Source organism: Lissotriton vulgaris, chromosome 7, assembly GCF_964263255.1.
Source record: "Lissotriton vulgaris chromosome 7, aLisVul1.2, whole genome shotgun sequence".
NCBI classification, from domain to species: Eukaryota; Metazoa; Chordata; class Amphibia; order Caudata; family Salamandridae; genus Lissotriton; species Lissotriton vulgaris.
The window spans coordinates 1,362,780,393-1,362,807,474 of NC_141695.1; the positions used below are offsets into that span (position 1 = coordinate 1,362,780,393).

At 50.4% G+C, this 27,082-nt stretch overlaps 1 protein-coding gene across 6 annotated transcripts in view; it reads right to left on the reverse strand.

The window, feature by feature from the left end:
• The window catches only part of FBXL19 (F-box and leucine rich repeat protein 19), a 369,014-nt gene that overhangs the window by 254,524 nt on the left and 87,408 nt on the right, over positions 1-27,082 (reverse strand). For all 6 annotated transcript variants that reach the window (XM_086932059.1, XM_086932058.1, XM_086932056.1 and 3 more), the window contains one exon: positions 17,250-17,420. In XM_086932059.1, coding sequence (XP_086788185.1) covers positions 17,250-17,420 — 171 coding nt within the window. The remainder of the gene's footprint in view (positions 1-17,249; positions 17,421-27,082) is intronic.

The window sequence follows — 27,082 nt, forward strand, 5'->3', positions numbered from 1 at the left end:
CATTTGGTAAGTTCTTTACATCTCCGGACTGAGGCGGATGGGCGAGTGGTTTTTCGACCATCCCGAGGCAGCAGCAGACTGGATCGAGAGCAGAGGAGCGAGAAGCCCGGTCTACCAAGGTGGGGGTGGTACCAATAATAGCCAACCGGCCAGAGGAGACGCCCGTCCAGTGGTTGGGCTCGTACTGTTTGCAGTGTGTGGTGGGTGAAGGGAATGGGTAGGGGGCTTCTAGTCCTATTGTAGTTCGGTAAGTGAACTTAAATAGACTGGTGTCATCTATTTTGTATGGGTATAAGGTAGACCTATTGGGCTGAGATGGGGCGGACTCTGTCTCCCCCATAGGTTTTTTCTTTTCTTTCTTGAACATTTTTCTGGGGCGACAGGTACTCTGCAAGTTTTTCATGGGCAGTTCTAAGCCCAGAGGGCAGGGCAACGGGGTGGGGAGGGGGGGGTGGGGGGGGGGTGTTGGGTGGGTTTGTTTAATTCTTTATAAGAAGTTTTGACTGCATCAGCAACTGCTAAGGATACACTGATTGGGGAGTGGCATTACTCTCAGTGAATTACAGGATATTTGGATATGGCAATATGGCACCAGTCGGAGACAGTGGTGTTAAATTGTGGAGTTGGAATGTCAATGGGCTGGGGGATAAGATTAAACGTTGGAGTTGTTCTTCAGTGCATTAAGCGCCAGGCACCTGACATAGTCCTGCTGCAAGACACCCATCTAGTTGGAAGTACATGTAGAGCGCTGCATAGAGGGAGTTACGTCTTGCTGGCCCACGCAGGTTTCACCACGGGCTTCCGGGGGGTTGGTATATTGATAAAAAAATCCTTTCCCCTTGTGGTGCAGGATACTTGGTCGGATGCTAGAGGAAGGTATGTTGGAGTCTCGAGCACATGGGAGGGCCACCCTGTAATGCAAATGCTACTTACCAGTATGCATCTGTTCTTGGCATGTAGGGCTGCTGACATTCATATCTGTGCATAGTCCGCCACCTAGTGTTGGGTCCGGATGATTGCACATTGTTGTCCTGGAAGAGTCTTCGAAGTATCACGAGATAGGTGGCTCCTCCCCTGGACTACAGTGCGCATGGGCATCGCCTCCATCCCCAGATTGTTTTTAGCCATAGGCAGAGATGGAGTGAAGAAGTGAGTGATGACCATGCTATGAGCATATGTTTGTATATGAATACATACTGCAGCTGCTACAGGCGCCGGGGAGGAGGGTGGGCGATATGAATGTCAGCAGCCCTACATGCCAAGAACAGATGCATACTGGTAAGTAGCATTTGCAGTTCGAGGCATGTGGGCTGCTGAATTCATATCTGTGCATAGAATACATAGCAGTCCCTCCATTAGCGGCGGCCGCCCGTGCCAGCTGCAGCAGTCTGAAAAAGTGTTTTTAGAACAGCCTGACCAACAGCCGCCTGTTTTGAATGCACGTCTACACAGTAGTGCTTGGTGAAAGTATGAGTGGTAGACCATGTGGCTGCTCTACATATGTCTTCTAAGGGAATGTTACCTAAGAACGCCATAGAGGCCCCCAACTTCCTAGTGGAGTGGGCCCTCGGTGGTATAGTGAGAGTGCGCTTTGCTTTAGCGTAGCAGATCTGAATGCACTTTACTATCCATCTAGCTATCCCTGCTTTGGAGATTGCATTACCCTTGTGTTGTGTGGCAAAAGCAACAAAAAGTTGTTTGGTTTTGCGGAAATCTTTTGTCCTGTCCACATAATACATCAAGGCTCTCTTCACATCAAGGGTGTGGAGCATCCGCTCCGCCAGCGTCTCCGGGTTTTGGAAGAACACCGGCAATTCAATAGTTTGGTTTATGTGAAACTGCGAGACCACCTTGGGTAAGAACTTAGGGTTAGTGCGGAGCACCACCCTGTTGGCATGGACCTGGAAGAAGGGTTCTTGGATGGTGAGCGCCTGCAGTTCGCTAACCCTCCGTAGCGATGTGATTGCTACCAAGAACGCCACCTTCCAGGTCAGAAACTGCAGCTCGCAAGAGTGTAGTGGCTCAAAGGGAGGACCCATCAGCCTTGTGAGAACCACATTGAGGTTCCATTCCGGAGCTGGTGGAGTCCTTGGTGGAATGACTCTTTTGAGTCCTTCCAGAAAAGCCTTGATAGCAGGGACCTTAAAGAGTGACAGGTGTTGCCTATTCTGGAGGTATGCTGCCATAGCCGACAGGTGAATGCGGATGGAAGAGTAAGCTAGATTACACCGATACAGGTGAAAGAGGTAACATATGATGTTTTGAATGGAAGCGTCTAGCGGGTCAATGTTGTGCTCCACGCAGTAGACGACAAACCTCTTCCATTTAGCCGCATAACAAGCTCTAGTAGTGGGCTTTCTCGCCTCCCGAATGATGTCCATGCAATCGGAAGGAAGATTGAGGTAGCCAAACTCTAGGACTTCAGGAGCCAGATCGCCAGGTTGAGCTGTTGCGGATCTGGGTGCTGAATGTCGCCATGGCTCTGCGTCAAAAGGCTGGGAGTGAGATGAAGCCTTTGATGCGGTACCACGGAGAGTTCCAGAAACGTGGTGTACCATGGTTGGCGAGCCCACGTTGGAGCAACCAGGATGAGCGTCATCGAGTGTTGCCTGAGCTTGCGTGCCACCAGCGGTATCAGAGGTGCTGGGGGAAAAGCGTACGCAAATCTGCCTGACCAGTTCATCCACATCGCATTGCCCTGTGATTGGGGGTGTGGGAACCTGGCGGCGAAGCTTTGGCATTTTGCGTTCTCCTTTGTGGCGAACAGGTCTATCTCTGGATGACCCCACCTTTGGAAGTACGGTTGGAGTACTGATGGATGTAACTCCCACTCGTGCATCTGATGGCTGTGTCTGCTGAGCAGATCCGCCATCTGGTTGTCCTTGCCTGGGAGATGTTCTGCCATGAGGAAGATGTTCCTCTGAATGGCCCACTTCCACATGCTCTGAGCCAGATGAGACAGCTGTGGAGAGTGTGTTCCCCCCTGCTTCTGGATGTAGTACATGGCCGTCATGTTGTCCGTCCGGATCAACACGACCTTGTTGCACAGATGTACTTTGAACGCCTTTAAGGCCATGAAGATTGCCATCAGTTCCAACACATTGATGTGCATCTTCCTTTGCTGAAGAGTCCATAGTCCCTGCACCGTGTAATGGAGTACATGCGCTCCCCATCCCTGGAGAGAAGCGTCCGTTGTCAGGATGATCTGTGGGACAGGCTCTTGGAATGGTCGGCCCTTGCAAAGGTTCAGTGGATTCCACCAATGCAGAGAGTTGTACGCCCGACCGCTCACCAACACTAGGTCTGTCAGTTGCCCATGAGCCTGAGTCCACTGACGTGCCAGGCACTCCTGAAGCGGACGCATATGTAGTCTCGCGTGCGGGACAATGGAAATGCAGGAGGCCATCATGCCTATCAACTGCATGAACACCTTCGCTGGAAGCGAGGTCTGGGGTCTGAATCGTTGGATCAGCGCCTGGATACTGGCGATTCTCACCGAACTCGGCTGCGCAGTGGCTGCCAGAGTGTCGATTGTCGCGCCCAGATACTGTCGCACGTGGGCGGGCTGGAGATGGGACTTTGGGTAGTTCAGAGAGAATCCCAGATCGTGCAGGAGGTGAATGGTGCGTGACACGTGGTCTACGCACTGCTGTTCCGTCTTTGCCTGAATAAGCCAGTCGTCTAGGTATGGAAAGACATGGACGTGCTGGCGACGGAGATGCGCTGCCACAGTCGCTAGGCATTTGGTGAAGACTCTTGGTGCCGTGGTGACCCCGAACGGCAGGACCCTGAACTGGTAATGCTGGTCTAAGATCTTGAATCTGAGGTACTTTCTGTGTGAAGGATGCAGGGGAATATGGAAATAGGCATCCTTCAGATCCAGCGTTGCTAGGAAGTCCCCCCGTTGAAGCAGGGGAAGCACCTGCTGCAACGTGAGCATATGAAAGTGCTCCGAGTTGATGTACCAGTTCAGGGGCCTGAGGTCCAGGATCGGCCTGAGCGATCCGTCCTTTTTGGGGATCAGAAAATACAGAGAGTAAACCCCTGTTCCCCGTTCTTGCAATGGAACGAGCTCTATCGCCCCTTTTTGCAGCATGACCAGTACTTCTTGCTGCAACAAGGTCAAGTGCTCGTCGGACATAGCACGGCTTCTTGGCGGTATGTCCGGTGGAATGGACGTAAGTTCTAGACAGTACCCGTACTGGATAAGAGACCTCACCCACCTGTCCGTGGTGATGGACCTCCACGCCGGCAGGAACTGCTGGAGTCTCCCCCCGACAGGTGTCGTGTGATCGGGGGGAAGTGACAAGGCGTCACTGCTTGTTGGAGGCGGTGGACCTGGAGGCATTGTTTCCACGTCCCCTGCCTTTGATATTATTGCCTCTGTAGCCACCCCTGCCCTTGTTGTTGTTATACGAGGACTGGGTGTTACCCTTGTAGTATTGCGGGGACTGGGATGCCTGCCCTCTTGAGGTGCCTCTTGAATTTGAGCGGCGAAAGGAACCACCCCGAAACTGCTGACTTTGTAAAGCCCCCATAGACTTGGCAGTTTCGGTGTCTTTCTTCATCTTTTCTAGGGAGGCATCCACCTCAGGGCCGAACAGATGGTCAGGATTCACTGTTTGCCCCAGTATTGTGGTTTGTATGTCGGGTTTGAACCCAGAAATTCGAAGCCAGGCATGGCGTCTAAGTAGCACGCTCGTATTGATAGCCCTGGAGGCAGTGTCTGCCACATCTAGGGCACATTTGATGGATGCATTAGTAGTAAGTTTACCCTCCTGAATGAGCATCTCCCCCGCCTCCTTGTATTGGTCAGGCAAGTGTTGCAGGATGGCCTCTAATGTGTCATAATGGGCCCTATCATAACGAGCAAGCAGGGCTTGAGTGTTAGAGATCCTCCAGATGTTTGCTGCCTGTGCAGCAATACGTTTGCCTGATGCCTCAAAGATCTTTGACTCTTTGTCCGGGGGAGGAGCATCACCAGTAGTCTGCGAATTCGCCCTCTTCCGAGCGTTGGACACCACCAGGGAGTCCAATGGCAAATGTCCCTTAATATACGTGGGATCCGTGGGCGCCGCCTTATACTTTCTGTCGATGCGAGGATTGACCACCCTCGCCCGGGTGGGCTCCTTGAATACTTCCTGTGCATGCTTCAGCACCCCTTTGAGCATTGGTAGCGTCTTGACTTGCTTTTCGGCTACCGAGAAGGTGTCGACTAGGAAGTCCGCATCCACAGGGTCTGAGTGCAGTTCGACGTCATGGTTCGCTGCTGCCCTCTCTATTAATGCATTAAACGCCGCCGAGTCCTCTGTCGGCGACGTCTTTGCGGCGAAAAGTTGAGTGTCCTGGCCTGACTGCGGGTCGTCCATGTCGCCTCCTGCTGTCCAGGGCACCTGCTCCTCTTCCGGATCCGAGTACGCAGGATAGTTGTACTCATCGTCCTCCTCGTCCACACCAGGCACTGGGGAATGGGCCGGCGAGTGTTCCATGGCTTGTGGAGACAGAGGTTCCATTAGAGCCGAAGAGTCCGCAGAGTACTTTTTGTTTGTAAGTGGAATCCTAAAGGGTTCCAATGGCGGCTCCGACGTAATTTTTCGTTTGAGGAGCGACAATTTTCCGGTGTTGGCGTCGATGGTCACCTCCCGACGTTCCTCCACCGCGAGCGGTTGGAGCCGAAGCTTCGACACCACCAAGGCAGCTTTCGGCGTCAATACTTCCTGAGAGTGTCCGCTCTGCTTAGGCGCGAAGGCCTTCGGCGCCGACTTGGGAGGAAGGGTAAAACGGATTGGCGTTTGTTCCTTGGCAGGCTTCGGCGTGGGCCTAGGCACTACAGTGTCCTGGCTGGGAACAACAGTGGACTGTTGGATCCGCTTCAAGGATTCTCCCACCTTCTTTGTAAGGGATGCCGAGGGCTGAACCGTCGCGAGCGACTCTTCGTCTCCGAGAGTCCGGTCGCCGGTAGGCCTTTTCTTCGGTGCCGACGCCCCATGGCCCGGCGCACCATCAGCGTGACGCTTCTTCGAAGCCTGTTTCGGGTCCGCGACCCCTTTCGGTGCCGACGCAGCCGCGTCGGATGCCTTCACCTTCGGCGCCGACCCAGAGGGCTTGGATTCGGCCATTTTGGCGCGGCTCTTGTGGTCGGCCATTTTGGCGTGGCTCTTCGAGTCGGCCATTTTGGTTGTCTTGGAAGTTGACGCCTCCAGAACCTTCTTTACCAACGCCACTTTCGGTTTCGGTTTCGCATCCGAGGGTGCGGGACCAGTTGGCTTCACTTTCGTTTTCTTGTTAGAAATGTCCGTGACCGGGCCCGGAGGCGGGGACGTAGGACTCATAGAAAGATCTTGGGTAAGGCCCGAAGGCGATCCCTCGACCTGGGCCGTATGACGGGGGGCAACCCCGGAGTCCGGTTGGGGAAGCTCTTCTTCAGAGCTATCCTCCATCGTGGCACAAATCAGTTCGTCGCCCCCTACCTCACCGGAGACTTCGTCGCAGGTTTCCTCATCCGCGTCGTAGGTTTCTTCCTCGGACGCGGGTTCAGAGTCCGACTTTTGTACGCTGTCCCCTTCCTCGACCGATTCCTGAAAGATGTCATCAGGTGGGGGCGCCGAAGCCGACAACTGTGCCTGGAGTCGATTAGCCCGGCGAATCTTCAAAGTTTTCTTACTCCTAAACTTTGAACACGCCATGCAGGTGTCTTCACGGTGATCCGGTGACAAGCATGTGTTGCACACGGGGTGCACGTCGAGGTGCGAATATTTGGAGTGACACAGCGGACACTTCTTGAATGGAGTCCGCTCCATAGTGAAAGTGGTAGTGTAGGCCCGTCCGCGTCGAAGCACGTGGAAGGGCAGTAGGAGATTGGAGCTGAGAGTCAGTAAGAAAACCCGAACGCAACAATACCGACGCCCAGCCTAAAGACCTTTTGGTCTCAAGTAAATCGAACAACTATCGGTTCCGAAGGAGGGAACCGAAAACACATCCGAACCCTATGGCGGAAAAAAACAATCTGGGGATGGAGGCGATGCCCATGCGCACTGTAGTCCAGGGGAGGAGCCACCTATCTCGTGATACTTCGAAGACTCTTCCAGGACAACAATGTGCAATCATCCGGACCCAACACTAGGTGGCGGACTATGCACAGATATGAATTCAGCAGCCCACATGCCTCGAACCTTCCTTTCGATCTATGTACCCCCGGGCCTCCAGGCAACCATGTTTAGGGACTTGGGTACGCTGCTGTTAGAAATCCCGGAGTGTCTCTTGGTGCTGGGAGGGGACTTTAAGTCGGTGGTCTCTGGGGATCTGGACCGTAATCCGTTCGCACGAGCTCCCCCACCCGCAAGCTGACGAAAACCAGTGCAAGAAATATCCACAGAGCAGTCAATCTCCGATGACCCTCTTTCCCCCTCTTGAAGAATCTTGAGAGCATCCGCTCGGGGAGGCTCAGGAATGAGGTCGATAAAAGAGGACATATCCAACCACATTTGGTGGTCGTAACGACCAAGAATGGCCAGTGAATTCGCAGCTCTCACGGTGGTAGAAGCCATAGTTGAAAATGTCCGCCCAATGGCATCAAGACGACGACCCTCACGGTCAGGAGGCGTGGAAATAGGGGAAGATGGATTCCTGGAACGGCGCTGCGCAGCCTGTGTAATCGCAGAGTCAGGTTTAGGTTGTGCTATAAGGCAAGCAGGAAAACCTTTTGGTGTTCTGTATGTTTTCTCCAAACGTGGAAGACGCACCGGAATAGAATTTGACGTCTGCATCAGTTTGACGCCTTCGTTCCAGATAAAGTCAATTATGGGCACTGCACGGATTCGTTTAAGAGGCTGACTCTTGAAGTCATAAAGAAAACAATCTTCATCCTTTAGAATCATAAGAAGTTGGAAGCTTAGCGCCGCCCTTTTCATAATTTGGTGAAAACTAGCGATATCAACAGGAGGGGAATCCACAGGACCCCAAGGACGCGGTGACGGTGTTTGGATCTGATAGTTGTCCCAATCCGCCATGGTCCCATCATCCAATTCGCCGTCTTCCTAATCCTGGTGAACGTCATCGTCCTCATCAACAGCTGCCTGTATCGTAACAGAAGGCGCAGATGGCCCCGGCAGTGCAGTAGACGAAGGATTAGCTGTAGTGGCAGGCTCCCTAGGCTGAGATCCATGGTGAGACGGCAGAAAACGTCAATTATAATCCTCCAACATGTATTGGAGATTAGAAATGAGGGAGAGCGGTATTTGCGCTGTGGGAACCGGTGTAGAAAGTTCCTTGTCATGAAAGTGATGATCCTCCGGATCGTCCTCATAATCCTGACACTTGATGACCAGCTCCGAAGGACTTCGAGCTGCCCGGAATCTATCATCTTCCTCCTCATCAGAACCAGAGTCATGCACCGAACCCGTGGCAAAAAGAGGTGAAGGAGGCGGAGGGTGTCGTGGAAACGGAAGCAGATCCACAGAAGCAGGACGACGCTGAAACAGACGGTCAACAGCAGGTGTCACGGAGCTGGATGTTAAAATTGGCACCAGAGGTAGTGATGCGAAAGTAGACGTAGACTATAGTAACTCAGTCGATGGGACAACCTTCGTCGACGAGACCACCGCCGCCGCCGGAGACACCCCAGTGCTGGAGAACTACAAGCTCTCAAAGGGACGGGGGGCGGGGGTGTTATTGGGAGAGGAATGCTGGGTCTCCCACGGTGGGTTGATGGGGACAGGCAATTATGCGGTGCACCAGAGCTGCGGTACAAGGTTCACAAGTACAAGGTACAAGACAGACGGTGAGGGCCTCACTAAAGGGAGGTAATGGCTGTGCAGATCCAGCCCCTGAGTGAAGCAACTCTGTCAATATATTGGTCTTGACGGACAGCAGTTGTAGCACAAGGACCTCCACGGCCCTACACATCACAGTTACAAAAGATACCAGAGTCTAGGGAGGTATCCAGGTCACTGGCATGACCCAGCTCCTACGTCCGGTTGTCTTCTTGGTCAGGGTCCACCTCAAAGGGTCCATACCCCTCTCCTTGAGCCCCCCGCCCCCTCCTTCCCTTTCAGTGGGATGAGTCTAAGGATGGCAAATACAGAGGTTTTCAAGATCTGGGAAGCAGCAGAGTAGACTTCGAGCAGCTTCAGGGCAGTGCTGTCTTGGAGCTAGAAATGGCAATAGGCTTGTGGTCTAGTGGCATAGGGAAGGCCAGGGTGGGTGGAGGTATACCTGGTGGCATTGAACTAGCTCTTGTGCTGACCCAAAGGTTCAGACTGGTGTCAGGGGCAAACCTGCTGGCAGTAACTCAGAAGGAGAACCTCTCGGCTCTTTGGGGCTCGAAGGCACACCAGAGGGAGTCGGTGCCCCAAAGATGGCATAGTAAAATTATTTTAATTGGGCAGGGGTCGCTCTGGGGAACAAGAGGAAGTGTGGAGGAAGGTAGATTGCAGGAGTATGGCCTTGGGGCACTTCGTTTGGATGGGGAAGCCCAAGGACACTTTGAATTCTTCTTGTACTTACCCTCACTTCGAGGAAGACATTTTGGAGTAAGGAGACAACTGCCCTTGGGAACGACTCCAGGAGCAACCCCAAGATCTCCCTCCGGAATGGGAACAATGCAGAGCCTTCTTCAGCAGCACCACCAGGAGCTTCATCGTCTAATCGCAGAACACACTGGAATGCTTCAACTTGCACTCGGCTCAGGACTTCGTATCATGGCCCGATCCCAAGCACCGGACACAGACCAAATAGGGATCAAACACAGACATCTGCCTAACATTACAGACAATGTTTAAAACCTGTAGGTTATTGTTAGAGGACATATCCCTAGTATGTACACTGGGCCAAAATACTCACAAAGGATTGACAAAAAGTTGCAAAAAGTTGTAAAAGAATGCCTGAGGTAGCTCTTCGGATCAACAGTGTTGGCGGAGAAAGAAAGGAACGGATATCAGCGCACTACCCTGGTGCCTATAGAGGCACTGTGCACGTCACTTCTGACACCGCCGCGGAGCCAATCAACGCCAAATACCAGCACACAGAGGTAATGCTCAAGATTTTCCAGATCCAGTCTGACACTACTACAGTGAGGATTCTGCAGTTAAAGGGCATCAATCAGGACACAAAATACAGCAAGTACTCAATGCGTCAGCAATACTATGGCATATGAAACTGATTGACCTGCATAATTCAAAGGCTTGATGCCATGAACTAATACTCCACTACAAGTAAGAAGTATAAGTAGTAAGTCATCTGTTCGGAGAACAAAACATGAGAAATAAGCATCCAACAAATATGGTCAGACAGACAAATATGGTCAGACAGCCAATACAGGTTAGAGAAAAGAGGGAAATGTGAGATGATAGGGTGCAGACCTGATTACATTAATTATGGGCCATGCAGTTACTGGTCTCTAATATAGCAAAGTGTTGAGAAGAATTGGAAAAGCCAACATTGGTGTGCCAGGTCACAATGCAACTGATTGAGCATGAGGAAGCAGGATGGCGAAACTGGATATCATTAGTACATCTCCGTAGCACACCGTGTTCAAAATTAGGCATGAAGCACATTATCTGTTGCTATGCAGCACCAAATATAAAATAAGCGTTTTAGACGATAACACAACAGAACTCCTCATGAAGGCCGGTTTAGGACCAGACAGCAGAATTATGGGTGCCAAGTCACTCTTTCAGTAATGGCAATTGACCGACTGAGACCCACACAGAGACACACCCACTTGGACTCATAACCGGTGATCATCAATTAATCTGATGCCATTCAACAGTGCCCTCTCTAAATGCAAATGCTACTTACCAGTATGCATCTGTTCTTGGCATGTAGGGCTGCTGACATTCATATCTGTGCATAGTCCGCCACCTAGTGTTGGGTCCGGATGATTGCACATTGTTGTCCTGGAAGAGTCTTCGAAGTATCACGAGATAGGTGGCTCCTCCCCTGGACTACAGTGCGCATGGGCATCGCCTCCATCCCCAGATTGTTTTTAGCCATAGGCAGAGATGGAGTGAAGAAGTGAGTGATGACCATGCTATGAGCATATGTTTGTATATGAATACATACTGCAGCTGCTACAGGCGCCGGGGAGGAGGGTGGGCGATATGAATGTCAGCAGCCCTACATGCCAAGAACAGATGCATACTGGTAAGTAGCATTTGCAGTTCGAGGCATGTGGGCTGCTGAATTCATATCTGTGCATAGAATACATAGCAGTCCCTCCATTAGCGGCGGCCGCCCGTGCCAGCTGCAGCAGTCTGAAAAAGCGTTTTTAGAACAGCCTGACCAACAGCTGCCTGTTGTTTTGAATGCACGTCTACACAGTAGTGCTTAGTGAAAGTATGAGTGGTAGACCATGTGGCTGCTCTACAGATGTCTTCTAAGGGAATGTTACCTAAGAACGCCATAGAGGCCCCCAACTTCCTAGTGGAGTGGGCCCTCGGTGGAATAGTGAGAGTGCGCTTTGCTTTAGCGTAGCAGATCTGAATGCACTTTACTATCCATCTAGCTATTCCTGCTTTGGAGATTGCATTTCCCTTGTGTTGTGTGGCAAAAGCAACAAAAAGTTGTTTGGTTTTGCGGAAATCTTTTGTCCTGTCCACATAATACATCAAGGCTCTCTTCACATCAAGGGTGTGGAGCATCCGCTCCGCCAGCGTCTCCGGGTTTTGGAAGAACACCGGCAATTCAATAGTTTGGTTTATGTGAAACTGCGAGACCACTTTGGGTAAGAACTTAGGGTTAGTGCGGAGCACCACCCTGTTGGCATGTACCTGGAAGAAGGGTTCTTGGATGGTGAGCGCCTGCAGTTCGCTAACCCTCCGTAGCGATGTGATTGCTACTAAGAACGCCACCTTCCAGGTCAGAAACTGCAGCTCGCAAGAGTGTAGTGGCTCAAAAGGAGGACCCATCAGCCTTGTAAGAACCACATTAAGGTTCCATTCAGGAGCTGGTGGAGTCCTTGGTGGAATGACTCTTTTGAGTCCTTCCAGAAAAGCCTTGATAGCAGGGACCTTAAAGAGTGACAGGTGTTGCCTATTTTGGAGGTATGCTGCCATAGCAGACAGGTGAATGCGGATGGAAGAGTAAGCTAGATTACACCGATACAGGTGAAAGAGGTAACATATGATGTTTTGAATGGAAGCGTCTAGCGGGTCAATGCTGTGCTCCACGCAGTAGACGACAAACCTCTTCCATTTAGCCGCATAACAAGCTCTAGTAGTGGGCTTTCTCGCCTCCCGAATGATGTCCATGCAATCGGGAGGAAGATTGAGGTAGCCAAACTCTAGGACTTCAGGAGCCAGATCGCCAGGTTGAGCTGTTGCGGATCTGGGTGCTGAATGTCGCCATGGCTCTGCGTCAAAAGGCTGGGAGTGAGATGAAGCCTTTGATGCGGTACCACGGAGAGTTCCAGAAACGTGGTGTACCATGGTTGGCGAGCCCACGTTGGAGCAACCAGGATGAGCGTCATCGAGTGTTGCCTGAGCTTGCGTGCCACCAGCGGTATCAGAGGTGCTGGGGGAAAAGCGTACGCAAATCTGCCTGACCAGTTCATCCACATCGCATTGCCCTGTGATTGGGGGTGTGGGAACCTGGCGGCGAAGCTTTGGCATTTTGCGTTCTCCTTTGTGGCGAACAGGTCTATCTCTGGATGACCCCACCTTTGGAAGTACGGTTGGAGTACTGATGGATGTAACTCCCACTCGTGCATCTGATGGCTGTGTCTGCTGAGCAGATCCGCCATCTGGTTGTCCTTGCCTGGGAGATGTTCTGCCATGAGGAAGATGTTCCTCTGAATGGCCCACTTCCACATGCTCTGAGCCAGATGAGACAGCTGTGGAGAGTGTGTTCCCCCCTGCTTCTGGATGTAGTACATGGCCGTCATGTTGTCCGTCCGGATCAACACGACCTTGTTGCACAGATGTACTTTGAACGCCTTTAAGGCCATGAAGATTGCCATCAGTTCCAATACATTGATGTGCATCTTCCTTTGCTGAAGTGTCCATAGTCCCTGCACCGTGTAATGGAGTACATGCGCTCCCCATCCCTGGAGAGAGGCGTCCGTTGTCAGGATGATCTGTGGGACAGGCTCTTGGAATGGTCGGCCCTTGCAAAGGTTCAGTGGATTCCACCAATGCAGAGAGTTGTACGCCCGACCGCTCACCAACACTAGGTCTGTCAGTTGCCCATGAGCCTGAGTCCACTGACGTGCCAGGCACTCCTGAAGCGGACGCATATGTAGTCTCGCGTGCGGGACAATGGAGATGCAGGAGGCCATCATGCCTATCAACTGCATGAACACCTTCGCTGGAAGCGAGGTTTGGGGTCTGAATCGTTGGATCAGCGCCTGGATACTGGCGATTCTCACCGAACTCGGCTGCGCAGTGGCTGCCAGAGTGTCGATTGTCGCGCCCAGATACTGTCGCACGTGGGCGGGCTGGAGATGGGACTTTGGGTAGTTCAGAGAGAATCCCAGATCGTGCAGGAGGTGAATGGTGCGTGACACGTGGTCTACGCACTGCTGTTCCGTCTTTGCCTGAATAAGCCAGTCGTCTAGGTATGGAAAGACATGGACGTGCTGGCGACGGAGATGCGCTGCTACAGTCGCTAGGCATTTGGTGAAGACTCTCGGTGCCGTGGTGACCCCGAACGGCAGGACCCTGAACTGGTAATGCTGGTCTAAGATCTTGAATCTGAGATACTTTCTGTGTGAAGGATGCAGGGGAATATGGAAATAGGCATCCTTCAGATCCAGCGTTGCTAGGAAGTCCCCCCGTTGGAGCAGGGGAAGCACCTGCTGCAATGTGAGCATATGGAAGTGCTCTGAGGTGATGTACCAGTTCAGGGGCCTGAGGTCCAGGATCGGCCTGAGTGATCCGTCCTTTTTGGGGATTAGAAAATACAGGGAGTAAACCCCTGTTCCCCGTTCTTGCAATGGAACGAGCTCTATCGCCCCTTTTTGCAGCATGACCAGTACTTCTTGCTGCAACAAGGTCAAGTGCTCGTCGGACATAGCACGGCTTCTTGGCGGTATGTCTGGTGGAATGGACTTAAGTTCTAGACAGTACCCGTACTGGATAAGAGACCTCACCCACCTGTCCGTGGTGATGGACCTCCACGCCGGCAGGAACTGCTGGAGTCTCCCCCCGACAGGTGTCGTGTGATCGGGGGGAAGTGACAAGGCGTCACTGCTTGTTGGAGGTGGTGGACCTGGAGGCATTGTTTCCACGTCCCCTGCCTTTGATATTATTGCCTCTGTAGCCACCCCTGCCCTTGTTGTTGTTATACGAGGACTGGGTGTTACCCTTGTAGTATTGCGTGGACTGGGATGCCTGACCTCTTGAGGTGCCTCTTGAATTGGAGCGGCGAAAGGAACCACCCCGAAACTGCTGACTTTGTAAAGCCCCCATAGACTTGGCAGTTTCGGTATCTTTCTTCATTTTTTCTAGGGAGGCATCCACCTCAGGGCCGAACAGATGGTCAGGATTCACTGTTTGACCCAATATTGTGGTTTGTATGTCGGGTTTAAACCCAGAAATTCGAAGCCAGGCATGGCGTCTAAGTAACACGCTTGTATTGATAGCCCTGGAGGCAGTGTCTGCCACATCTAGGGTACATTTGATGGATGCATTAGTAATAAGTTTACCCTCCTGAATGAGCATCTCCCCCGCCTCCTTGTATTGGTCAGGCAAGTGTTGCAGGATGGCCTCTAATGTGTCATAATGGGCCCTATCATAACGTGCAAGCAGGGCTTGAGTGTTAGAGATCCTCCAGATGTTCGCTGCCTGTGCAGCAATGCGTTTGCCTGATGCCTCAAAGATTTTTGACTCTTTGTCTGGGGGAGGAGCATCACCAGTAGTCTGTGAATTCGCCCTCTTCCGAGCGTTGGACACCACCAGAGAGTCCAATGGCAAATGTCCCTTAATATACGTGGGATCCGTGGGTGCCGCCTTATACTTCCTGTCGATGCGAGGATTGACCACCCGCGCCCGGGTGGGCTCCTTGAACACCTCCTGAGCATGCTTCAGCACCCCTTTGAGCATCGGTAGCGTCTTGACTTGCTTTTCGGCTACCGAGAAGGTGTCGACTAAGAAGTCCACATCCACAGGGTCTGAGTGCAGTTCGACGTCATGGTTCGCTGCTGCTCTCTCTATTAATGCATTAAACGCCGCCGAGTCCTCTGTCGGTGACGTCTTCGCGGCGAAAAGTTGAGTGTCCTGGCTTGACTGCGGGTCGTCCGCGTCGCCTCCTGCTGTCCAGGGCACCTGCTCCTCTTCCGGATCCGAGTACACAGGATAGTTGTACTCCTCGTCCTCTTCGTCGACACCAGGCACTGGGGAGTGGGCCGGCGAGTGTTCCATGGCTTGTGGAGACAGAGGTTCCATCAGAGCCGAAGAGTCCGCAGAGTACTTTTTGTTCTTAAGTGGGATCCTAAAAGGTTCCAATGGCGGCTCCGACGTAATCTTTCGTTTGAGGAGCGACAATTTTCCGGTGTTGGCGTCGATGGTCACCTCCCGACGCTCCTCCACCGCGAGCGGTTGGAGCCGAAGCTTCGACACCACCAAGGCAGCCTTCGGCGTCAATACTTCCTGAGAGTGTCCGCTCTGCTTAGGCGCGAAGGCCTTCGGCGCCGACTTGGGAGGAAGGGTAAAACGGATTGGCGTTTGTTCCTTGGCAGGCTTCGGCGTGGGCCTAGGCACTACAGTGTCCTGGCTGGGAACAACAGTGGACTGTTGGATCCGCTTTAAGGATTCTCCCACCTTCTTCGTAAGGGATGCCGAGGGCTGAACCGTCGCGAGCGACTCTTCGTCTCCGAGAGTCCGGTCGCCGGTAGGCCTCTTCTTCGGTGCCGACGCCCCATGGCCTGGCGCACCATCAGCGTGACGCTTCTTCGAAGCCGGTTTCGGGTCCGCGACCCCTTTCGGTGCCGACGCAGCCGCGTCGGATGCCTTCACCTTCGGCGCCGACCCAGAGGGCTTCGAGTCGGCCATTTTGGCGCGGCTCTTGTGATCGGCCATTTTGGCGTGGCTCTTCGAGTCGGCCATTTTGGGTGTCTTGGAAGTTGACGCCTCCAGAACCTTCTTCACCAACGCCACTTTCGGTTTCGGTTTCGCATCCGAGGGTGCGGGACCAGTTGGCTTCACTTTCGGTTTCTTGTTAGAAATGTCCGTGACCGGGCCCGGAGGCGGGGACGTAGGACTCATAGTAAGATCTTGGGTAAGGCCCGAAGGCGATCCCTCGACCTGGGCCGTATGACGGGGGGTAACCCCGGAGTCCGGTTGGGGAAGCTCTTCTTCTGAGCTATCCTCCATCGTGGCACAAATCAGTTCGTCGTCCCCTACCTCACCGGAGACTTCGTCGCAGGTCTCCTCATCTGCGTCGTAGGTTTCTTCCTCGGACGCGTGTTCAGAGTCAGACTTTGGTACGCCGTCCTCTTCCTCGACCGATTCCTGAAAGATGTCATCAGGTGGGGGCGCCGAAGCCGACAACTGTGCCTGGAGTCGATTAGCCCGGCGAATCTTCAAAGTTTTCTTACTCCTAACCTTTGAACACGCCATGCAGGTGTCTTCACGGTGATCCGGTGACAAGCATGTGTTGCACACGGGGTGTACGTCGAGGTGCGAATATTTTGAGTGACACAGCGGACACTTCCTGAATGGAGTCCGCTCCATAGCAAAAGTGGTAGTGTAGGCCCGTCCGCGTCGAAGCACGTGGAAGGGCAGTAGGAGATTGGAGCTGAGAGTCAGTAAGAAAAAACCCGAACGCAACTATACCGACGCCCAGCCTAAAGACCTTTTGGTCTCAAGTAAATCGAACAACTATCGGTTCCGAAGGAGGGAACCGAAAACACATCCGAACCCTATGGCGGAAAAAAACAATCTGGGGATGGAGGCGATGCCCATGCGCACTGTAGTCCAGGGGAGGAGCCACCTATCTCGTGATACTTCGAAGACTCTTCCAGGACAACAATGTGCAATCATCCGGACCCAACACTAGGTGGCGGACTATGCACAGATATGAATTCAGCAGCCCACATGCCTCGAACTCAGTACTTTCCAAGTTTCCTATACAATCTGCATACACTTTGCAAAAAACACCTTTGTATTACTTATATGCTTCCTCACTTGACACCGTTCCCCTATTTTTCACAAAAAGTTATATTTTTTGACCTCTTTGAAGAATGATGACCATAGAATCCTCTGAGCTTGGTATGAGAGTCCCCACAACTGCCTATAACAGAAATCAATACAGACCTTCTTCTTGGGTCCAGTGTCTGCTGGTGGCTCCTTCTCTTTCTTACGCTTGTGCCCCTGAGTGTCGTCCATGCTTTTCTTTTTGTTCTGTACAGGCTCATCTGTCAGCTTCCACCGAACTGTTTCCTCTCCATTGTCAGTACGGCGCTTACCAGAGGCATCGGTAATATCCTAGAACCAAAATTGAGAAAGCCAAAAAAGACTTTAAAGCCTCAGGCAACACAACTGAATTTTCAAAGACCATGACCGATCATTTATAATAATATTTAAGGATTTTACAGAGAAAAAAAAAACAATCTTAGATAATATGCACAATGAACTCAAAAGGTTAGGAATTTTGATTTAAATGTTCACGTTGAATGCAAATGAAACACCAACAAGGCATAAACCAAAAGAAAAGCTAGTTGCCTTTAAAAAAAAATAATTCCAAGGTTGAGCATTGTGTTTTGTGAATTGGTACTGGAAGGATCCTGGTTGCTGAAGAGGATACTAAACATGGACACAAGTGACTTAAATTCAACTGGTGACAATTGAACTTTAACTCCCTTTTTCAGATCGCCATCTTAATTCCCCTGTGACATTCAGAAACAAATGCACTTCTATACTATTCATTGCTTTTGTATCTGGATATGAAATTCTGTATAGTAGACCCAAGTCCAACACCAGCACAAAATTACATAGCATAAGTCTACGAGATTAAGTCGTTGAATAAACCTACATTGGAGTTGCGAGATTGTACATGAATGAAAGGGATTGCAGACTTGGTTTTCTGACAAATATTAGGCAAATTTGTCAGTTAAAATTTAAATTGTTACTTACCGGCACCCGCAGGGTCCTGCATGCGCCTCATCCCAGGTGGTCCAGTGAAAAAGCCTTGCCCTTCTGCTGTTAAGCTGGTAGGTCGGCATGCTGTGCCCGTTATTGCCTTTTTGTCTGTCTTTTTATTGTTATGCCTTGTGTATGTCATTTTCTGTGATTGTCTATTTTTGCCCATTTTGCTCGTTGTGCCTGTGCCCTTTGTCCTCTGTGCCACTTTTCGCCACCCTTTTCACGTCGCTGCTGGTTCGGTGGAGTTTTTGGTCCGAAGGTGTAACATTTAGGTGCAGAGGAAAGGTTTGGTTTCGGTGCCGGTGTGCTCGGAGCTAAAGCATTATGTCCCTTGTCTTTTGGTATTGAAGTTATTGCTTGATGTGTCGATGTGGAATCAGATTTCAGGGAGGGGGGAGACCCCTGCTGTAGGCCGAAATTTTAGTGTTGAGCTTGAGGGTGGGGCTTTTGAGTCTATATGTCGGTGCGCCCCATGGCTTTTATGCAGTGGCGGAACGGGAGCAGTTTTTTTGGACAGAGACGATTTTTGGGGCTTCGAATCGTAGGCAGTTGTACTCACTATCTGATGTTTGTGGGCAAACTCCAGGATGGCTGGATCATGTTCAGTTTCTGACTGAATCAGAATCTTCGATGGAGAAAGATTCTTCCTGGGCTGATGCGGCTTCCTCTTCTTACTCATCTTGTCGGCCAAAGAGGTCATGTGTGTTGTCTGCTTGTCTGTAGTGCATTTCTTGATGACACACACATCGGTCCCAAAGGGTCTTTTTAGATTGGATTGACCTACAGGCCTCACGTGTCTTCCAGATGGTATGAAGAGAGGCATAGATTGCAGACTGAATGTTGGTGGGTGCAAGGGTATTTGGAATGGCAATTCTAACAGAAACTAAACAGAGTGTGTTTCATTGGCAGCTCATTTTCAGATAAGATCTGTCGAATTTGAATGGGCCCAGCCGGGCATGGCTCGTAAGCCTTAGAGCAGAGTAGAAGAACCAGACACGCAAAAAGTTATTTTGCTCGGAAAGCAAGAGTGACTATGCTATCGGGAAAATACGGTCAAGTTGGGGGGGGGGGGGTCTAGAATCTACTGGCGAACCAAAGGGACCCCATAAGGATCTCAAACTGGAGAGCCAGAGAGTACATCTGAACCCATCGGCAGAAAGAAACAATCAAACAATGGAGTTGACGCCCATGCGCAGTATGGAGGAGTCACATCGCCTTGTGGCTCGAAAAAACTTTTTCGAAAAAAAATAACTTGCAATCATCCTAGCCCGCCACTTGATAGCGCACTTCTGCAAATCATGTGCATCTAAAAGCAGACGCCTCGAACTAAAAACTTATGACTATTTGTACAGTCTGTAGGAAAGGTTCTCTCAACCCTACCTGGTAAAGCCCTGCTTTTGGAATATCAAATTAAAACAAAACAAGGAACTAGAGTAGAGAGAACACCATTCTAGATACAAAATTTCAAAGAGAAGCAGTTGTAAGAGAATTAGATTCTTATTAGCCCTGGACATCACAGGACCCTTGCATTGCAAATGATCTTCTTCGATATTACAAGTTCGAAAATCAGATGGGGCTCAGATACTCGGCATTGATTTCCATCAAGTTAACAATGTCTCAGATTCTAAGGGCTGTCCAGTGTCAAGAGTTGAGGAACCAGTAGAACAAGCATTTGCAATGCAATAGGTCGCGCATTAGGAAAGTTTGAGCTATTGGTATTGTAAATGACACATTTATTATTACGTGTTGGTTTTGAAAATAGCAAAATTGATAGCTTTGTCATTTACAATGCCTATAGTTATAACTTTCGCAAATGTGACACAAATAGCATTTGTAATGCAATATGTGTTGTATTTACGTGACTTAGATGTATTAATATTACAAATAACAATGGCTTTTAATTTTTTTAAATAATTAATACTTAAATATTATTATTATTGTCATTTATAATGGCAATAGCTTAAACTTTTGTAAATAACTTTCGTGAAGATTATGTTCAGTGTATTTTATTGTGACGAAAATCAAGAACAGAAGTGAAATATTAACATCTTTTTGTGACACTTGTAATAAAGCTTGAACCATTGAGAGAACAAATTTGAACCAGTTGTTGAATGGTTGTGGCTGGAAACCTTTGATATAGAGTGTAGAAGTGAGTTTTTAATCACACTTATTTTAAATCACCGAGACGGAAAATTAAGTTTTTGATTACTATGGGAGGATAAGTGCAAAGTCTGCTGAAATGGAATATTTCGATGTAGTGCACTGGCCCAAAAAAAGTTTGTAGAAAATGGCCAGAAAATGTGGGCTTCCGGCCAGCGGTGCTGATTTTAGAAGAGGTGAGATAGGCTCGATTCTCCACAGCTCAAAATCCTGTGATTCTAGGCAAATCACTTAAAGTCCCGATACTTAACAAAACAAGACAAGCATTTACAATGCAATAGGTCTCGCAGCATTAAAGTTTGAGTTATTGGCATTGTGTATGACAATGCGTTGCATCAAATTTTTAGCAAACTTTGAATTGGTGAGCAGTGTGAGTGTGTGCAAGAGTATGCTGTTCTTGAAAGCAGTGTGGTAGAGAGTTTAGGAATTTGGGTGACCTGAGCAATGTGGATGATGCACCTCCCGCACGGGGCTGACGCAGTTATTATTCACACAGCTCTGATGCACCTCAGGTACGGGCTCACAGCTGTTATTATTCACACAGCTTTGATGATGCACCTCACGCACAGGGCTGACGCAATTTTTATTCACACAGCTCTGATGATGCACCTCACACACGGGGCTGACGCCTCCTGAAAGTGCCTGTATTTCTGAGCCTCCCTTGAAACTCGAAAGAGGGGCAAATAAGTGATGCACCTCACGCACAGGCTCACAGCTGTTATTATTTACACTGCTCTGATAATGCACCTCAGGAACGGGGCTGACAGTTATTATTCACACAGCTCTGATGATGCACCTCACGCACGGGCTCACAGCTGTTATTATTTACACTGCTCTGATAATGCACCTCAGGAACGGGGCTGACAGTTATTATTCACACAGCTATGATGATGCACCTCACGCACGGGGCTGACAGTTCTTATTCACACAGCTCTGATGATGCACCTTCTGCACGGCCTCACAGCGGTTATTATTCACACACAGTGATGACCCGGGGGTCATCCTGCACCTTCCTACCCTACTGTCTCTGCATATCACAATAAGTCTGGTAATGGGCAAACTGTCTTGGTTGGCATGACATGAGGAAGTCTGGTAATGGGCAAACTGCCCTGATTGGCATGACATGAGTAGGGAAATTTGAAGGAAAAAAAGGCAAAATTCATTTTCACAACCTCTTCCTTGAACTTTGCCAAGCAAACTATTTTAAAAAGACCCATGAAGACGCCCGCCTGATTTTTCCACTATGTGCTAGCAACATATGGGGGAAAGGCTTAAACGAAGGGCCACAGCTAAAGTGCACTCATTGGATTCAAAACAGAGTTGGTAGGATCCTGGCATCTGGCACATTTACACTTCTTAAAACAGCACCAGGGACACAAACATCCAACAATATCCAGTTTGCTGTGAGAATAAGCCATCATTTTCCATTCAAATATTAAGCAATTTAAATGTTACTGCATGCAAAATGATGGGGGGAAAATACATGTACTGTATGCAGCCTATGCAGTAAAATCAGAAACATTGACCGTAGTAATTCCCACTAATTCCCCCACAGCTAGTTATCAGATGCTTTCATTACAAATCCAGATTGCACTTTAACTTCATTTTAAAACACATCAGCACTGCAATTTGGTGGCTCGTCAACAGGTAGGTGTACAGTAGGCTTCCAGGAGTTGTGCTTTAAGGGGTAACGTTGGCGCCTCCTGGATCCAGCGGTTACTGAACGGTGATGCGGGCCCTACAGTCATGTCAGAGGCACTGCAGGAGCAGATGGTTATTACATGAGGTCCGGGTAGCTGAGGTGACTAGCATGCCGCCTCTTAAAAAGTTTTTTCTTCCCACGTGCCAGGTATTTTTTATTCACTTTTTTCACCTCACCTCACTCACATCTTGGTATATAACACACACCCCCACACATAGTTCACTTCAAGTGCTCCTGCGTATTCGCGAGTCGTAGCACGCCGCGTCCCGTAGAGGGGTGCGAAGGCCCCGATGATGAAGCATGACACCAAGGGGCCTGTTGGTGTGTGAGGGGCATTTTAACAACACTGTGTGTTCCCCATCACTCTAGGGATCACTATCACTTGAGTGGATACCATCACATATACCTCTTGAACAACAAGTGAAAGGACACCACACAAGTGTTATGAAAATAAACAGTGTATTTATTTAGATCACAACAGCCCTGTACTCTTTATGAGGACAGGGTACTAAGCACACAACAAAACTCTTACGAAAATACTTTAAGTTGCACAATTTACACAAATGCCCGAGGGGCACGAAAAACCATATACTATGGAAGTGGAATGCGAAATTACTAGCAGGTAAGTACTGTACTAATAGGCTTTGGAATCGCTAGGACTACGTTACTGAACCTTCAGATTACTAGTAGGAGGCCTAGGGGCCTCGGGTGCAGAGTGTGCACTCTCACGCGGGATGCGGGATGCGGGACAAAGTCTATGGAGGCTAGAAAAAGCAAAGTTAGTGTTCTCGGGCGAACCCGATAAGGTAGGCTGAAAACGAAAGTGGATCTGGACCCTCGAATAGTGAGGCTATGCTGCGGCACCGAAATGCCGAAGTAACCTAGCCCAGGGGCTGCGGCTGCATAGGTCTGAAAAGACGTCGGGAATCCTCGTTGACGAACCAGGAGCCTGAAAGAAGGAGTTGCTGGCAGGTGACCAGTGAAGATTGTTCGGTGGATCCAAGCCTGGATCGAAGATGGAAGACACCTGTAAGCAGAGGGGACCAAGTTCTGAATCACTAGCCAGTGATTAGATGGGCACCAGGATGGCACCGGATGGTAGTCACCTCGACCAGGTGAGTGGGCGACGCTGGGCTCTGCAGTCTCACGGACCAGGAGGCGTTGTCGGCGACCAGGATGGAGGTGCGAGCTGTCCCACGATGGTTGATGCTGTCGACGTCGCTGGACCCAGGATTGGGGCAACAAGTCTTGGCTAATTCAAGCCCACGCGGTGGACCTAAAATGGCGTCCGGAGTGGACCAGGAGGGTCCGGGGTGCTCCTCTTTTGGAAGGGAGCAAGGGCCAGTCTGGAGCAACCAGACTAGCAGTGGTGATGTCGTCGGTCGTCGTCGGGAAGGCCACAAGCCAGCAGGCTAGTAGCCAGACAACGCGGTGAGCAGCAAAAAGCAGAAGGGCCCCACGCAGATCTCGTGGATGCTGGGGGGCTGGACTTCGGTGCTGGAGCTGCTCAGGGTCGGGGCTTCTCGGACCCCAAAGCCCTCACCAGAGGATCCCTCGGCAGTCGTGCTGGATAGAAGTCGTGCAGTTCTGATGATGGCCGGTCCCTCGAGGTCTCGTCGCACCTACGGTTCTCAGCTTAGCTGTAGAGGTAGGTAGAGGTCAGAGGTGCCAGGGAAGCCGGGTCTCGTCGTGCTTGTCGGTCGGATTCCGGAGGAAGGACGTGCAGCAAACCGCAGTGTTCTTGGATGGTGCCTGCGGGTGCAGGGTGACTACTCCTTAGCCACAAGGGAGAAATCTTGAGAAGAAGTCGAGAGTTCCTTTCGTAGAAAGTAGTTTCTTGATTCAAAGATGATCTAATTTGGAAGGGTCCCCGCTCCTGCCTTTATCCTAAAGAAAGGGGTGGGTACGAGACTAGGTCCTGCCCTAGGGGTGGGACCAGGAAGGGGGGTGGTTACACCCCTCTCCCGTGCCGGACTTTCCCCAGCTCAGGGGCTGGTGTGCCCCTGAAACTGGTTCTAGCCGGCCTATGCATAGTGAGCACCGGGGTGCCACTTGCAGTCACCTTCCTGTAAAGCCCTTCCTACCCAGGATACACAAAATCCTGTCTGGGATGGTGCTAGCACCGCCCCTGACAGGAAACCCTTTGTCCAAGCTCCCCTCGCTGGAAGGACTCCCAGCTGCAGGGGGTCAGACTTGTGTCTGTGGTGGCTGCATCCATTTTGTGATGCTGAGGCTTGAGTTAACTTTAACCGGGGTTCACAGTTACATACATGTTGTGTCCCTCTAGAAGGGTGGAATGCTAACCCCGTCGCCAGAATTGGCGAGGGGTTAGTATTCCAATTCGTATGACACCTTACTCGACATGTTTTGATACAGCGATACCAAAGATAGCATTTAACCGCGAGGATTATAATGCACTTAAGAGTATATGGTATGCGTTATCATGGAACAGCTATTAGGACTTGGTTCCGCAAGCGGGCTCAGCTCATGCCAGAGCACCATCTCACACGATTCCAAGCACTCTGCCTTCAGGATTGTCAAGGCCTGCCATAGGAGTGACTGATAGGAATCTGTGTGTCCATTTTAGGGTTAGATATAGGTATACTATATCTAAAGCAAAGGGTGATTACACCACCTTGCCCCAGCTGTCGTGCAGCCAGTTGTGTCAGATTTAGATGGCCAGCCAGGGGTGGCATAATACATGCTTCAGCCCCTGGTAGGCCCTGGGTACACCTATGCCCTGAGTTACAGGGTCTGATAAGGTGGCCCAATACCAATTGGTAAATGCACCTAGGGTACACGTTGTAATTTAGTGAGAGAACAGCTAGGCTGTGGGTCTGATTAGCAGGCCCACAGCCAGATAAAGTCGTAAAACAGTGAAACAAAAGCAAAAAATCTGGGTGATCATAGGATTGCAGACCCTACTCTCCTACAGGCTACATTCAGTACCCCCTAGTATTGCAGTCATTATGATATTTTCTCTACTCGAGGTGAGCAAGTGGCAGGCACACTGCGCAGGTTTTCTAACTGACCCTACTACAATAACTGACTTTGCTGACATTTGCAGAAACGTTCTTTTGTTTGCAGTGGTACAGCGTGGACTTTCAATGAGAGGGGTGCACATCGGAGTCCTCGTTTCTTATTAACAGTACGATCAGTTTAGGAAGTCAGTAGGGCTTCAGGTTGCAGATATGTATGACTTCCCAGACTTTATTGCTTGATTTTGCTTCCGAAAAAGTATCACTCATAGCCGCTGAAATGTCACTCATAATTACACAAAAATTATGAAACCGTCACACATAGCAATCTGAAACCTTGGTAGCTATGAAGGTCTACGTGCTCTTTCGAGACAGTTAACCACTTTCAACAACACCCCATCTCTCCCAGCCTCACCCCAAGCCGGGCCCCCTGTGCATGTTAACGGTGCGGCCTTACCTTTCTGTAGAGCTCCGAGGCGGACATCGCGGCGCCTCGTGCCCCCTCCTCGCAGGGTGCACCGGATGGACGGGACTGGAAGTGTCTAGGCACGACTCCTCGCAGGTGGGCCTGTCCTGAACCCTAGTAAGGCCTCCCCAGAGCCCGAATCCCCGCACTTAAGCCTACCCTCTCCCGGCACCCCGCCTGGCCTCGCTTTGGCGCTGCACGTTGCCCGGGCCTGGCCTGGATGCGCCGGACACCTGCGGGCAATCCGTGATTAACAGGGGCCGCTCGGGGAAACAAGCAGGAGAAATTCATTAAGAGGAAAAACACATGCCCGCCCCAAATCGTGAAGAGCAACGAGGCACACACGTCCACCGGACACGTCACGAGCGGGACCTCCCGCTCAGCGCGCGAAACTGAAAGCGCTGTGAGAGCGAGACGATGTGAACCTGCTCAATAGAGCGGGCGTTCACGTGCGCGTGGCCCGCTGTATTCCGTCTCTCAGAGAAGCGCGCGGCCAGCTCCTGTCCCCTCTCCTGGGAAGCAGAGTCGCTCACAATAGGTCTCTGGCGAGACCGCGCTTTCGCGCGGTTCAACCCCAGTAGACCTAAAAAAGGAATTATTATTTGCAATGTCAATAGCTCAAACGCGTAAATGCGAGACCCGTTACATTGCACGTGGTTGTTTTTATTGTGACACTTAGGTCATGTTTGCCACATTTCCGTAAGCTTATGAGATTTTTTGGTAGACTTAACCAAATGTATTTAAAATCAAAGCGGTAAAGAGATCCAGTCTTACGTAATAGTTTGGCCGAAAGTCTTACCAGACACACCTTAAATTCCTCACACGTGTCCCTAGACAAAGTCCCTTTCGTCAGAAAACATTAAGGGAGCCCTAGCATTTAGTCTGGATTATCCATCCCCCACAATACTAAACCTGTGAATAAAAACAAATAAACGCATCTGTGCTTTGAACGATTAGGTGAATAACAAATCTCCAGAGAAATGGTGAGGCCGCGTGGAAAGGACTTGCGCCAATGCGCTTTTGTCATCATCAAGTGCTTTTATGAGGCTCCTTGGATTAGAAATGGCTCCACACTGCTAATTATATGGCAAGAAGGATACTCGGCGTGCACTTACGCAATCCCAGGTTTTGAATATTAGACTTGGCACTATGCTTTTTTTTAAAGAATAAAAACACATTATGACTCCTCCTCTTATATGGATCGAAAGAAGAACATCGTGCTATAAACTCGTGACCTGCTCTGAACTTTCAAAATGAGAGTATTAGGAAATGCATTGCGTGTTCTCTCTACAGTAAGGGGTTAGACTCTGGTTAATGTGAATAGGGAAGTGTTGTAAATAGACTGCGCTCTCCACATATGAGCAACATGTGAAGGAGATCCGGGGGCGTTTTCTTCTTGAAAAGTACATGTGAAGAGCATCATTAGTGTATTTATTTTGGAAACATCCGCATCGAGCCACTCAAAAGACAAGAATTGTTTTAAAGTCAGCACATGTCACGCGGTGCCTGCAGGTTTCGTGGGCCCTCCACACACAGCATTGTTGTTGTTGTAGTCCTAAACCCTCAGCCTGCTGAGACTCTGAGACCCACACCTCTAACAGGAAATGGGCAACTTGAACAGAGTGACAGCAAAGACGTGACTAAAGTCCCAGAACTAGCGGAGGCAGATGCATGGGCCTCATGGCGCTATACTGGGGTC